The sequence below is a fragment of the Natator depressus genome, chromosome 7 (assembly GCF_965152275.1).
Source record: "Natator depressus isolate rNatDep1 chromosome 7, rNatDep2.hap1, whole genome shotgun sequence".
NCBI classification, from domain to species: domain Eukaryota; kingdom Metazoa; phylum Chordata; order Testudines; family Cheloniidae; genus Natator; species Natator depressus.
This window is the reverse complement of record NC_134240.1, coordinates 107,458,213-107,472,934: the sequence shown is the minus strand read 5'-3', so window position 1 is coordinate 107,472,934 and position 14,722 is coordinate 107,458,213. Positions and strand designations below refer to the sequence as shown.

At 40.0% G+C, this 14,722-nt stretch overlaps 1 protein-coding gene across 4 annotated transcripts in view; it reads left to right on the top strand.

The window, feature by feature from the left end:
• The window catches only part of GRK5 (G protein-coupled receptor kinase 5), a 229,891-nt gene that overhangs the window by 129,836 nt on the left and 85,333 nt on the right, over nt 1-14,722 (top strand). For 3 of the 4 annotated variants that reach the window (XR_012640339.1, XM_074959250.1, XM_074959249.1), the window contains one exon: nt 13,040-13,152. Coding sequence is in view for 2 of the 4 variants with exons in the window: in XM_074959250.1 (XP_074815351.1) it covers nt 13,040-13,152 (113 nt within the window). In the remaining 2 variants the exon portion in view is untranslated. Of the gene's footprint in view, nt 1-13,039; nt 13,153-14,722 lie in introns of those variants that run through there. The other variant, XM_074959251.1, reaches the window with a different exon arrangement.

Below are 14,722 nucleotides of genomic sequence, written 5' to 3'. Positions count from 1 at the left end.
TGAGAAGCAAATCAAAGCTTCTGACCACTTGTGGTGAGTTAAACATTTCATCGCACAGTTTACAGTAGTGGGGGTGTTAGTTAAGCCCAGAGTTCTTGTCAGTTTCCTGGCGGGGGGGCGGGAATTATAGTCTGTCTACTGAAATTCCCTTGGTTGTTTTCAGGGGTGAAAATAACTTAAAGGACTTACTGGTACTCCGGAGTCCTGAGCGGGGGGGGGGCGTGGCCTCGACCAGAAGAGGCGTGTCCTCAACCGGAAGAGGCGGGGCCTTTAAATACCTGGGGCCTTTAAATCATCCCCAGAGCTACCAGCTGCAGAGGCAGCTGGGAGCCCCAGGGTTCAGGGGCGATTTAAAGGGCCCCGGGCTCTGGCCGCCCCTACCGCAGCGGAGCTCTGGGCCCTTTAAATCACCGCCAGAGCCCTGCCGCCGCTATCCCGGGGCTCCGGCAGTGGGGCTCGGGTGGTGCTTTAAAGGGCCCGGGGCTCCGGCCACTGCACGGAGCCCGGGGCCCTTTAAAGCGCCAGCCTGGGGAAGCTGGTCCGGTCCAGCACGGCATACTGGCTCTTGCCGGTACACCGTACCGGACCATACTGGCTTACTTTCACCTCTGGTTGTTTTGCTTATTACTGTATGCCTCTGCGTAGCATTCATGTGTGCTGCTAAACAGTGGCTGCTTTTCTGTGATCCCTGTAAATGCTGTAGCATAAGAATGCACAGCATGTTGAGATGTTTGGGGATGAAAGGCGCTATATAAGTGTAAGAGATTCGTATTACAATATGAAACTAAACCAGGGAATGGAAGAAAAGAATGAAAGGAGATAAAATGAAGAATAAGAATTAAGAGCAGCTTAGAAAATGTATGGATGATCGCTGAGAGGGAAACCATTGTCAGTTTCCTGAGACAAATGAGCTTTCATAAATACATGAAAGAGGTTCCTCGTAAAAATACACTCTCTTTTTAGCTCTCTTTAATATTGTTCAAGGTTTCTACGTATTTGGACACCAGCCACTGAGCCCTCTCAATCCATCACACTGTTCAGTGAAGAGAGGAGCTTGGTACTGCATACGTCTGTTAAAAAGGAAATCAACATACTTTCCGTTAACAGTCCCCTTTAGCACAAGTTCCTCTTAGTTTCTTCTGAGTTTCCAAATGACTTTTAAATAGCTTTTCCACTGTTAATACCAATTTTACCCAGCATACCAGCACCTTCACACCCACTCAGCTGGGGTTATCGCTCAGCAGGAAGTTGAAGCAGAGAGAGAACATAAATTAAGCTTATGTCAGTGTTCCGATTACAGAGAGAAACCTTGTTTTTCAAAAGCATTGGTGTTAACTTGTTAAGATAGGTATCTGTTAAAGAGTGAAAATTATATCCATTTCTTCAAAACTGGTGGAAGGGATTGATTTTTAAAAAAAAATATTTTACAGTGTGTTACTGGTTGTTTGATTAATATAATTATTGGGTTTGTTTTTCAATAGTTTTTAGTTTACTTTAAAAATAAAAAGATGGGGGCAGACAAATGTTTTTAAAAAATAATTTGCCATCTTAAGACTGTGGGGTTTCATTAGTTTGTTTGGGGATTTTGAGTGTGTATTTCAAAACCAGCAAGAAAGAAAGAAATCTAGCAACCAGGCAGCAACTAACAGAATCTACTGTTTTGTTAAAAGAATCGTTAATGAAATGGCTAAGATGTTTAAAACTTGAAGTGGCTACTGGATAGTATGCACAGTAACAATTTTACATAAGGAATTTTATTATATGCACAGTAGAAACTTATATTGCTTATACATGTGCATTGGCATATTTCTTTGCCCATTGCACCGTTATATAGATCTGATGAAGGTTTAGTCTAGACTGATTCAGAAGGCATAGAGTGGTTTTACAGAACTCTTTTTAGTGTTAAGAAAACGATTCACAAGATGTCTCCTTTAGTTTCCTGGAACTGGGATGTTTATTTTGTTCTGTGTACAACAGCAACAGTTCTGTAGAATTCATAACCTTAAACATTCAAATTACAACTTTTACTAAAATATTCTTTCAGCACGTATTACTCAGGATATAACCAGGACAACAACTAAATAAAAGTACTAGACAGAAAATAAGTTGGGTATTTCAGTCAATATCTCTAGGACCAGACATAAAAGCCCCAAGGTAAAAGACAAACTCACTAGCTGCTTTAACTACTACATCATAGGGATAACCAAACCTTCATTCCCTACTCCAAGGGACACCTCTAGAGTCTGAGGTGACCTTTCATATTTCTTTGGGGGAATTTTTCAATCCATCTGTCCTTGTGGCTCATACATTTTTCGGCATTGTTTAAGAAGACAAAAATTGTTTTCCTAGCCAAACTTAAGTGTCTATATCAGATATGGTTATCAGGGAACTGCTAATTGTTTCACAAAGGCTATAAAACATTAACCATGTTTGTGTCAACCTGGCTGGGGGGAGGTATTCTATGCCAAGGCGGTTGGTGTCATGGCCTGCTAATGGGGATACACAAAGAGAATGCAAATGTCAGTTGTCCATTCAGTAGCGTCCCAACCAATCACATAGGATCCATTCTTGAAGCTTTACTGAGACCCCCCTTCGCCCCCCCCGGCATGGATTCAGTGACATATGTTTATAAAGGGTGTGATTTACAGGAAGAGTAGCTACTTCTTTACTAGTCGCTTGGATTTTTGAGCTACCAAAGATGTGAAAAAATATACCAGCTCTTCTCAAGTTCATTGACTCCATTAAATACCCTAAATTCTAATTTGTAACAAATGTATTCCTAAAATATAGGATTTGTTTAAGAATGGGATAGATAACCATTAGATGAAAAGGTTAAAAAAAAGCCAAATAAACATTGCTTACTCAGAACATGATACCCAATTACAGGTCACCTCCCATACATTCTCATCACAGTTAATGCATAGCTGGGAGAGAAACTGAGTGTTTTATTCATTTAAAGCTGTGGTTCTCAACCCGGGGTATGCACAGGTCTTCCGGGGGTACAGCAGCTCATCTAGATATTTGCCTAGTTTTACAACAGGCTACATGAAAATCACTAGAGAAGTCAGTACAAAGTAAAATTTCATACAGACAATGATTTGTTTACACTGCTCTATATACTATACACCAGAATGTAAGTAAATATTTATATTCCAATTGATTTGTTTTATAATGATATGGTAAATATGAGGAAGCAAGCCATTTTTCAGTAGTAGTGTGCTGTGACACTTTTGTATTTTTATGGCTGATTTTGTAAGCAAGTAGTTTTTAAGTGATGGGAGACTTGGAGGTACACAACACAAATCAGACTCCTGAAAGAGGTATAGTAGTCTGGAAAGGTTGGGCGCCACTGATTTAAAATGTGCTTGCCAGAGAGGGACAATGGGCTTGATCCAAAGCCCTTTGAAATCAGTGGAAGTCTTTCTATGGTCTTCCATGGGCTTGGCATCAGGCTCATTATTTGTAACTAACAATTTATTCAGCTGGTTCCCCCCCCCTTTTTCCTGTTCACAAATAGTTGGCAAGCAATTTTTTTTTGTTCATGATTCAAAATGGTTTGAATCTTTCATATGAACAAATTTTCACATTTTTTTATCTGCAAAAATTACTTTGACTATACAGTATCTCAATTCATTATTTGAGCTGTGTGATTGGTCACCTAAGTCACATGGTAATATTTATGGTCATCCAATCAGGGAACAGAAGTTTTACAGAGCAGAGGAGGGCTGGAATAACTCAGAGGGATTTCTAGCAGTGCCATTGACAGATGTACTTGTCTGTCCATGTCCACAGCCAATATAGACAGCCGGGCTTCATTAAGTTGAAAGATACATGCTACCACACAATTGCTGGATCCCAGGGGCTACACTCCCCTGCCATACCACTTGGCTGTAGTCCTGACACAGGGCTGGATTACCAGATGCCTTCCTGCCAACGAAGTGCTACCACACTCTCAACCCCACTGATGTTTCTGGTGGTGGTGGTGGCCGTACAACTCCCACAACACGTCATTTGCTTTGCTGCTGTTGCACGTTACAAAAAAGTGGGGAGGGGTTAGTCATCCCTCCTGCTGTTCATCCAAAGCCTTTCTCCAAAATCAACAAAGAGGTTTTTATAAACATATAAACATTTCTGCTGCAAATGCTCATGCAAACGTATTCATGCAGCTGTTCATGGGATTCGACTTTGCACACAAATTTCCCTGGGGAAAACTTCACCACATCTGTTCACAGGAAACAAATAAAAGGGACCCCCATACCATTGCAGCAAATGAAATTGTGGGAATTTTCTGAAGTATTCTCCTAACCATTTTTATTTTTTTTTTGCAATATCAGCCTAGGTCTAATGTTTGGAACATTTCATCTTTAGTGTAGTGCTTCTCTAATGCATGGAGTCTATGCATGTAGTGTAACACAGTGAAAGCTGAGGGGCTGGGGGGAGGAAAGGAAGGTATACAAAGCATTATCTGAATCTGAATAAATGAGATGATTAAACATCCGAAGATTATATTTGTTTGTTTTAAAAGAGACAGTTGACCAAGCAGAGAAAATGAAATTGGCAGGACTTGAAACCAGTTTGAAGTAATTCCATTGTCACAAATAATCTTAATTATATTAGTATTATTAATTAATTAGTGTAGTCTGCATCAAAGCAACACGCAGTCCAATGGGGTTGGTTGTAGGTCTGTCAGAGTTATAAAATCCCACATACAAGGGGGGAAATAACTCAGGCGTAAAAATGTGCTCCAGGCTGGAATTTACTATACACTGTCTGGATGTTTTAAAGTTATACAACTGGGGCGGGGGGGGGGAGGGGGAAGAGTGCTTGAGTAGCAAACTGAAAACGATGGCAGTTTAAAATAAAAAATATTGCAAGCCTCTCAACTGTAGCGTAGTCTAATCCACTTTAGTATTTAACGTAAATAAAAATAATAAATGGGTGAAGTATTGAATTTTAGAAAATGTGTGCTTTTGTTAGTGGTAAAGTAACTCCTTTCCAAACCTTATTTTTAGGATTGATATTATGCACCTATGCAGTACAGACATTGTGCTAATCTATATACTTGTTAAGACAGGAACCATGGCCCAGATCCTCAAAACTCCCTAACACCCTTAGGAAATCAAAGGGAACTAGCACTTTTGAGCATCTTGGTCCATGTCCTTGTTTTTAATCTCTGTAAAGTGCATGCAAAATGATGGTACAGTATAGATAGGCTTGTCAGAATTCAATTTTTTTTATAATTGTAATGAAGAATATCAGATGTTTATTTTCAAGCCTTTTTTAATTTTTATCGATTTTAAATTTTCACAGTTGTACAAAATGATGGGTTTTAAGTGATTTTTTTTTCTAATTTTATCAATTTAAGTGGTCACAGTTGCAGGAAATTTTGGTTGGGGGGGTCGGACAATAATTATTGAATAGCAGTAGACATTGAGATTCAAAATGATAACACTTTATAACCGTTAAAACACAAGCTATCTACATCACATGTCAAAATATGCAAAATAAATATCTTGAAGCAGAATTTTTCTTATTTTTCCTATTTTTGCCAATTTTGATGATCATAGATGGAAATGGTTTGTCGTCAATTTGTGTATGTGTATGATGAAATCAACATTTACCAATAAAACTGTAATCCTTCCCAGCCTACATGTAGATGTTCAATATAAAAAGAGATCTGTTGTGATCTGTTGGGCTCAATGTCTACTTTATGGATTTGGATTACAAGTAATTAGCAAGGAATTTTAAGACTATCTAGTAGCACTAGGGAAGGGTGAGTTCTGAGGATCCAGTTCAGTTCTTCAAAGAATAAACACATTTTCCTCCTTGTGCTGCATCCGTTGTTATTGTTCAGCCTTATTATACTGGACCTTAAATCCCCGGCACTAGCCACTCTTGAGTGATGTGCATCTCAACTCAGGGACATTCACTCATCAAAGTATTCCTTAGAACTGGGTGAGCTGGGGCTGAATCTCTTCATCTTCCTAGACAGTCACCACTGTCTATGTTGGTTTCAGGCTAGCCAGAAGCTGCATGCTTATAGGAGGGTTTTCTCTGAGAGACACTAGCACTTGAAACAATATTAAGTCAATCGCTCCTGAAGAAATTGAGTGATAGATAATCTAATCTAATCTATCACAGTTATGTGGTCCTATTACCATAGTATCTGAGCAGTTCACAACCTTTAACATATTTATCCTCACAACATGCCGGTGAGGCAGGGAAGTGCTATTATCCCCATTTTGCAGATGGAAATATTGTGCGCCACTGAGCAGTGGGTGCAGCATTATCTGTAGTGTCTGTCTATATTCAACAATTATAATGTGACTATCATCATAGTTTCTGGGGATTTCCTGGGTGAACTGAGTTATAACTTTTTCTCCCTCTTGTGTTCTCTCTTTAAAATGACTAGATTAGGGTGACCAGATAGCAAGTATGAAAAATCTGGACACTTTTTTTTTCCCGAGGGGGGGAGTATAATTGCATATATAAGACACTGCTGCTATTTTGGGATGTCTGGTCACCCTTGTTTAGATCTGATTTGCTTAGTTAATTTTTAGGCCAGGATTTTCAAAAGTGACTCATGATTTTGAGTGCCCAGCTTGAGACATCTTAAAGGGGCCTGCTTTTCAGAGGGCAAGTTCTCAGCACTGTCTGAACCCGTAGACTGCCACATTCACCCGATGGTAAAACAGGTGAGACCTACGTTGCATACCCACCAACTTGCCTGCAGTATTCCTCCTAAGTCACCAAGCAAATGATTCTCTTCCCACTGTAAATACATTTCCAGCAGGCAGAGCTGGGGCAACAATGTCCCTGCCTCCCCATTAAGAATAAAATACTCTATGAGCCGTGGAACTGTTTTTCAGAGATAACAATGCTGAACTCTTGTATGGTGTTTTTCTTATTGCAGATTGCAAATACATGGCTCCCCGGAAAGCCTTATGCAGCTCTCAGATCTATGGTGATAAAGGACCAGAATAGAATCGAACAGAATAATTGGGGGAGCCCTGGTGTAAATGAGGCTGAAGTTGGCTCTTTAATTTGGAACACAAGGATGGTCTTTTGTAGTGAAACACATTTATTATAGGAGATGAAATCCCATATTTTATAGAATGTAATAGCTGGCATTCCAACTTTGCACTTTATTCTAAAATATAACAGTAACACAGACACTGTTAATAATGCAATCAAAGCATTTCAGGCCCTTTTAAATCATGCACAAAGAAGCCTTTGATAGGAAGCAACTTTCATCACCCTCAAAGACTGGATGGATTAGTGTGCTCTGTTTATATGTAGGTAGTTGTAATTTCACATTCGACTGGAGAAGGGCAAGAATAAATTATTGCAGGTAAGCACTAGTGTTAGACTTACTGGTTTTAAAAGGAAAAACATATTTCTTTTTAAAGTGTCTCTAAATGGGGTTATTCAGTGTTGTAAAAGGTACTTTCCATTATTATGCTGATGGTACACATAACAATTATGTTTATATTTTAAAGCACTCATGTTCTTTTTTGGATAAGCAAATAGTATATTCCTTTAACATTTAATTTATTTCCTGCTTTTGTCATTTTTTTGTGCTTTTGAGAGATTACATTTTGTAAGCAACGCTGGGCAAAAAATGGAGGTGATTTTTGTTTTGCAAAACCTATTTGGGGTTTAGGTTTGCAAAACCAAAACGAAGGGCAATTAGGATCTATTTTATATGAACCATCCTAACTTTGAGTAGGAGACAGAGCTGTTGGCTGAATGGTTCTGGTTTTACCCCATCTCTAGATAAAAGTTCCACGCATGCCTAAGCTGGTTCAGAAGCTGCATATTGTTCTGACATGTTTCAACACCTTGGGAAAAATTTGCAAATTTGGTGTTATCTTGCAATTTACACTAGACCTGAAAACATCAGAATAATTTTGTCAGCCTAATGTCATTATCCCTCTCCAACTTTTTAGTCCTTCCCTAAAAAACAATAAAATCTGTATTGCAAAGATTAAAAAAAAAATCCCCCAATCTCCCTCCAAAGATGTTGAGGCCCTCTTTAGAGCTGGTAGAAAATGCTAATTATGTTGCATGAGATTTGGGGGAGAGGGGAAAATGCATTTTCTTTACCCAAAATCAAAATCCATTCATTTTTATCAGTTTTCAAAAAACCGTTTTGATCATTTTTTTCAGTGTTACCCCACTTCCCCCAGTCCCCCAAATAAACCAACAACCCCCACATTTCATTAAAAAGTTTTACCAAAAGTAAAACAATGTTAATGGAAACCATTTCATTTATTTATTTATTTACAAAAAGGTTGACCAAAATGAAATTTTGGAAATGGGACTATTCACGTGCTTAAAGTTAGGCATATACTGTTAAGTACTTTGCTGAATTGGGGCCTTAATCAAAAGACCTATTTTATAGAAACATCTCCCAGGGAACAAGCTTAGCCTTATGACAGTGAACAGTAGTGACCTCCGCTTTTCAAGACATAATTAGCTCAATGAAAATGCTGTTGGCCAATTCCAAATGTTCAAGTGGTGTTTAACGTATGGAACTCCGAACTCTTAATATAGAAATCACCAAATAAATGTACAATAAGCCTGGAGTGAATATAATTTATCATCTAGTATTTGTTACTATATTTTATTTAAAGAAATTTTTTCTGCCATCTTTTTAATAGCCTCCTCTATTAATCTGGACAGTTGCTTAATTGGGATGATAAACAGTTCACTGGCAGGACTACTGTATTTGCCAATCTCTAAATAAAGAAACTGAAAGGTTAAAACTAACTGACCTCCTATAGTTTTCACCCCTCCCTTTTTAAAGATCCATTCTGTCTGTGTGTGACCTTGCAGGTGTTAAAGCAAAAGTCTTCCAAAATGGGAGGGGTAGTCTGCTTGCAGAATTGTTTTAGTTCCACTGCGTCATCACAAACATATGGTTTCACTTCCAAATGTTTAACATTTCCTTCCATTTCCTCAGGAAATCATTCTTTCTGTTTTTTAAACTTTTGAAACTGGATGGATATCTTTATTGGCAGGCATACAGAAAATGACACAATAATTAAACCCAGTCCAAGATAGGCTTCTGATCATATGATCTGCCCAGCGATCTGTCTTTTCCCTTCCTGGCTGCTAGTCTGTAGTCAAGAATCTGGATGTGCAATTACAGCACAGCTTGCATTGGTTTTGCACTTGTTTAATATAACAAAATTGTCACCTTCTGGGCTTAAGCTGAGACATATGGTTTCACTTCTTAATTCAGAACATGGTGCGTTTATCCCAAAATACTAATGCAGGCCAGAATCCTGCAACTGACTGAGCAGGGTCAACTGCAAGATCAGGGCCTAGGGGAAAAAAATTATATCACCTAAAAGGAATGAAAACAATTACACCATTTATTTATGTTACCTATCAAATATATCCCGTTTTTTATCAAAGACAGACTGGCTCCAGGGAACTGGACTTGAGTCTTGTGTTTAGCTGGTGTTATTACTGGTATTTCCTTTTTCCTCCTTAAGAATGGGTTAACATTCTCATGTGCTGGCCATGTTATATAGCTATAGTAGCAGGTGTGTGTTCATTTATTCTCTATTTTATATTATCAATAAAAATAATGTTTAACTTGCTTCATAATGTTTTCTGTATCTTGCATGCCATAATGTCAATCTATTGAATGTATGAGTCTCATAGATTATTCAGACAATATATATGCTCCAATACTAGTCTTTAATGATATTATAAGCATTTTAGGGTGAATGTTTCCCATACTATCCTATTTTGACAAATTTTAAAAAGCTGCATATATTTTTATACTATAAATAATTATGCTATAGATAAAATAAGGCTCTACAAGAAGAAACATTTAAAATGCATCAAATGTTTACATATATGTGTACATGTATGCTGCATTTTATTACATTGATTCACACATTTAATCTATATTAAGAAATATTACCTTTCGCACTGTTCACTTTACATTGTCTTGGCTTCAGAGCAATCATAGTAGAGTTTGGGACTTTTAGAAGGGCTCGATTCCTAATTTGGGGAAAAGATGAGTGACACAGAGACTCAGGATGTTTTTTCTGAGTGTACATGATGCACAATAAGTACACAATTACTGTTAACCTTGAACTGAGACAGCAAATGCAGCAAAAGGTTTCTATGTAATTCTACCTTCAGAAATCCAGCTAAACCTCATTCGAGGCTCAGCACATTTAGTTTGCCACAGGTCTCTGTTTCTGCCCCCCTATTGCATTGCAAACTTCTATTGAATTTGCTGCCCACTCTGATCCTGGCCCAGGAAAGAATTTAAGCACATGCTTAAAGCGCATGCACATATTTAAAGTTAAGCACTTACTTAAATGCTTTGATGGATAAAGGCTTGTGCCGGGTCTCTTTCAGCATCACTGTTTTCCAGGTGTCATCATCCCAATCCATACTGGTATTCTCTTTATGCCTTTCTCCCTACCATCTGACTCTCCTTCCCCTTCATCTCTTTCTTCCCCTCTCTATTCCAATCAAAGGATTCTCATTTTTATGTCCTCACTTGAATTGAGCAAGTTCTGCTTTGATTGCTATTGCTCTGCATGTGTCTTCTCTCTAGAAACCTACAGGTTTGAGCTGCAAAACCATGCAGCGCTTGAAAGGGCCACTATCAAGGCAGTTAGGCCTAAAATTCAGCATTCTGACTTTCTCTCAGTGTATGCTTGTGTCATACTGTTCCATGCTGCATACCCCAGCCAATACAAACACACCAGCACCACAAGTTGTTGTTAGTGGGTGGTCCAGAGGACAAATTAAGATTAAAATAATGGGCGGCTTGTATAAGAGGCCCTGACAGCTGGCCTGCCACCTTTGGAGCATGCCGCCGCCGCCAAAAGGGCACCCCGGCCGTGGCCTCACCCATGCTGTGCCCCGAGGCCCTGCTCCCATTCGTCCTTTTCTGCCCAAAGCCCCGCCTTCACTCCCCCTCTTCCCGTCCCCGCACCACCCGCATGGGGGCCAGAGGGGAGGGCGTAAAGAGGCATGCATGAGTGGTGAGCGGCTGGCTGGGAGGTGGGTGGTGGGGCCTCGGGGAAGGGGGCAAAGAGGCACGAGAGGTGGGTGGGGGTGGAGAATGGGCGGGGCTCCAGGGGGAGGAGGCCAAGCAGGGGCAGGCCTTGGGGTGGGGTCACGGTGGGATCACCAAATGGAGAAGTCACGTGCCACCCATGATTAAAATAACGATACACCATTCACTTTTGGGTTCTTGGCAAATATATGACTATTATCCAACTTGTCCAGTATCTTGTCTCTGACAGCCACCAGTACCCGATGCATCAGATCCCAGGCACTGACTTTTGTTTTTGCTGGTGGGTGCCCGTTTCTGCCACATCCCCTCCATGTGAGCGGTGGGAGGAGCCTCAGGGGGAAGATGCTGAGCAAGGGCGCGGCCTCGGGGCAGAGTAGGGGGTAGGACCACTGTCTGTGCCAGGGCCCACAAAAGATTAATCCAGCCCTGCGGGTTCTGAGCACCTCCTCTTATTTTTTGGTGGGTGCTTCAGCCCCAGAGCACCCACGGAGTTGGCACTTATGCATCAGAGGATGATGCAAAAAAACCTGCAATCCATACACATGGGTGTATGCAATCACTAGACTTGTGACCAGCCCCTACATAGGAGGTGGAGGATGTTTGGCTGCCCCTGCCTTTACAACCCATGCAAAAGATGGCTGTAATCTGGCCATATGTGAGCAATTCCAAAATCGGATATATATTCCACCTGGGGCTTACATCCTGTTATTGCAGGGGATGGGCATGACAAAATCAGCTCTAGTGGGTAAAAACCCTGTTGTGGGTATGTAGAATCTCCATCAAATGGACGGTTCATTCACAGATTCCTGTGTTCACCTATGTTTTTTTCTACTAGTAGAGGGTGGGGGAAATAAATGCACAAGCTGCTACAGCTGTAAGATAAAAGTAACCCAGGCACTGACAACTTGTGTGGGTTTTGTATGTCTGTTTGCAGTATTATATTATGTGTTTGGAAGTGAGTTGTTTCCATAATAACAGTGACTGCCATATGGCAACGAGGAAGGCGGTGAAAAGAATGCTTAAGGGAACACAATATGTTGTTTGACATTTTGTGTATTTTTAAAGCAATAATATATCTTAAGTGTGTGCAGCAGCCCCATGCTAACTAGTGTTTAATGCTGATCTTGCAAAGCTAACATTTGATACCAGCTGGTTTATACTTGAGCCATGTCAATTTGTGGTACTCTTTCTTTTTCCTTGTTTTCCTTTTAAATATTGATTCATAAAGTGCTTTTCACTGTAGTCACATGGCTGTTCAGTGCTGTACAATGATGGAACAACAATTAAAAATACAATAAAGCAGTAGGTGAAATAAACTTCTAAAGGGGGATGTCATGTGAAACTCAATCTCATCAGTAAGATGTTGTATGTGCAAAGCCCTCGTTACTGCCAATGAACAGATAACACAGATTTTTAAATACTTTTAAGATATATATACCATAAATACATGTATATTAGAGAAGGGCTTTAGCCACAAAGTCAAACCCTAATTTTCCCAGAGTTTAGCAGCATTCTGACCTGTATTTAAATATATGGGGAACTGGGGATAGGGCTATTGCAAGTTCCCGTTAATTCCAAACATTGATGTAACTACATGTGCAAATTCACTTTTTCAAGGCTTCTGGTAACTCTCACCTGAAGGTTTTTCCCCCGCTCTCTCTTTTCCCCACAAAGGTAACCAATATGGGAATTGCCTTCTCTGATTCTATATAACTCCAGAAATGAAAGGTCAACAATTGTCATCTTATCATGGCTGAATGACATGAGCGGGACTTTTTGCCTGCACTAGGAGTGTAGAATTGAGCATGTGCTTGCCTCGTGGGTCCTGTGTTTTTGGCTTTGATTTCCCAAGGGGGGGTTATGGTTTGGAGTCCTTTTACTGCGCTCACTTGTGGTGTTTTAAAATTGTAGCCAGCCCAAAACACACACAGAGGATCTTCAGGTTTTTACACTCTTTTTTTCTTCTTCTTTTATTGCCTCTAGATAGAGATTATTACAGTTTATGCGACAAGCAGCCAATTGGAAGGTTTCTCTTTCGGCAGTTCTGTGAAACTCGACCGGTGCTTGAGTGTTGCATTAGGTTCCTTGACTCGGTGGTAAGTTAATTCTTCTGATATTTGCAGTGCTTTATTGCACTCTGTTCCTTGGTAATGAACTTAAGAACATCAGTGTAGGAGTACAAAAAATAAACCATTGTTCTTAAGGAGTAACATTCTCTACATGAGCATAAAGATGTGAGCCTTTCATGTATTAGGCTCCTACAGAATATTTGGTTTGTCACCATAAATATCTCTATCATGTCAATAGTCAAAAATTTTTTTGCTCCCTCTCCAGAAGCTTCTTCTTGACATCCAGCAATCATTGTAAACCTTGACTATAAAATATATTGGAAAATACAGGGTTTTTAATGTTATTGAATTGACATTACTGATCCAATCCTACTTAAAAAGGAAAAAATTGTATTGGTCATCTGTGAACTCAGTGCAAGAGAGTGTAAGATTTTTTTTTTAGCTTGATAGACATCATAAAAAGAATGTTAATGCTATTTGACCAAAATCTTTGTGTAGACTCTGATCCTGGGATTTGGTGGCACAAACAGACTGCTGAGTCCATGCAATGTATCGCAAGATCAGGATCTCATTAAACACAGACTCTTTCTTTGGTTTGTTTATACGGTATAAAACGGGATGGCAATTGGTTCTAAGTGTAGTGTGTTAGACTACCATGCTGCCTTGCCTCTGTAACAAACGATAAAGCAACTTTTAGCAATATGCCTTCTTTCATAAGCAGGCTCAGAAATGCTCTACACTCTGCTTAGAACACAGAGACACATATGTGAAAAATGGCCTTACAATTGCACCCACCACTTTTCATGTCTCTGTTTTTGCAGATGCACCAACGTGGATTTGCATGCATCAATGCATTTGCACGTGCATCGGAGAATTGCACACTCAGACTCTTAGATGTGAAGGGTGGTGAGTGCAGTTTTAGAGGTCAGATTGCGATCTCTTTGATCTCTGGGTTCACCACTTGCAAATACATTTCACAGTTTCCTCATGCTACGGCGGGTGCTCACCTGGCAGAACTTTCAGATTGCTGAGTAGAGTGAAAAAAGGTTACAAATGCCTTTAAGAATATATCCAAGATTGTACTGTTATGCTGTATCTCTGTCATAGGAGGACAGTGAAGGAGCCAAAATCATTATTTTTCAATGGAAAGTGTAGTGCCTACCTCTAAGCATTCTGTGACAGTAGCCATCATGCAGTTGTCATAGAGTAGCTATGGAGTAGATTCGGTAGGGTAGCCAGACAGCTTCCATCTTGAACTCCTACTGGCAGTGCAACTGGGTAGCTAAATGTGTGCATATAGCTACATTTATTAGCTACTGCACACAGGTGCCTGCTAGAAAACCTGTGGGCAGCTGCGGGAGGACAGGCAGAAGCTGCTGTCATAGAATGACTCTGTTCGTCCTCCACTGAAACACAAGCCATCTTTGGGATGGATTTTGGCCTCTACACAACAGTTTAGTTCAGGAAATGGGGACAGAAATGAACAGTGGTCTTTGCCTGCCTGATGGAAGTGCCTTTAGTCATCCATGTAAAATGTGCGAAGATTATGTCTTACATTTTGGTTTGGGAGACAACAACGAGAAAGAATGATCTTTGG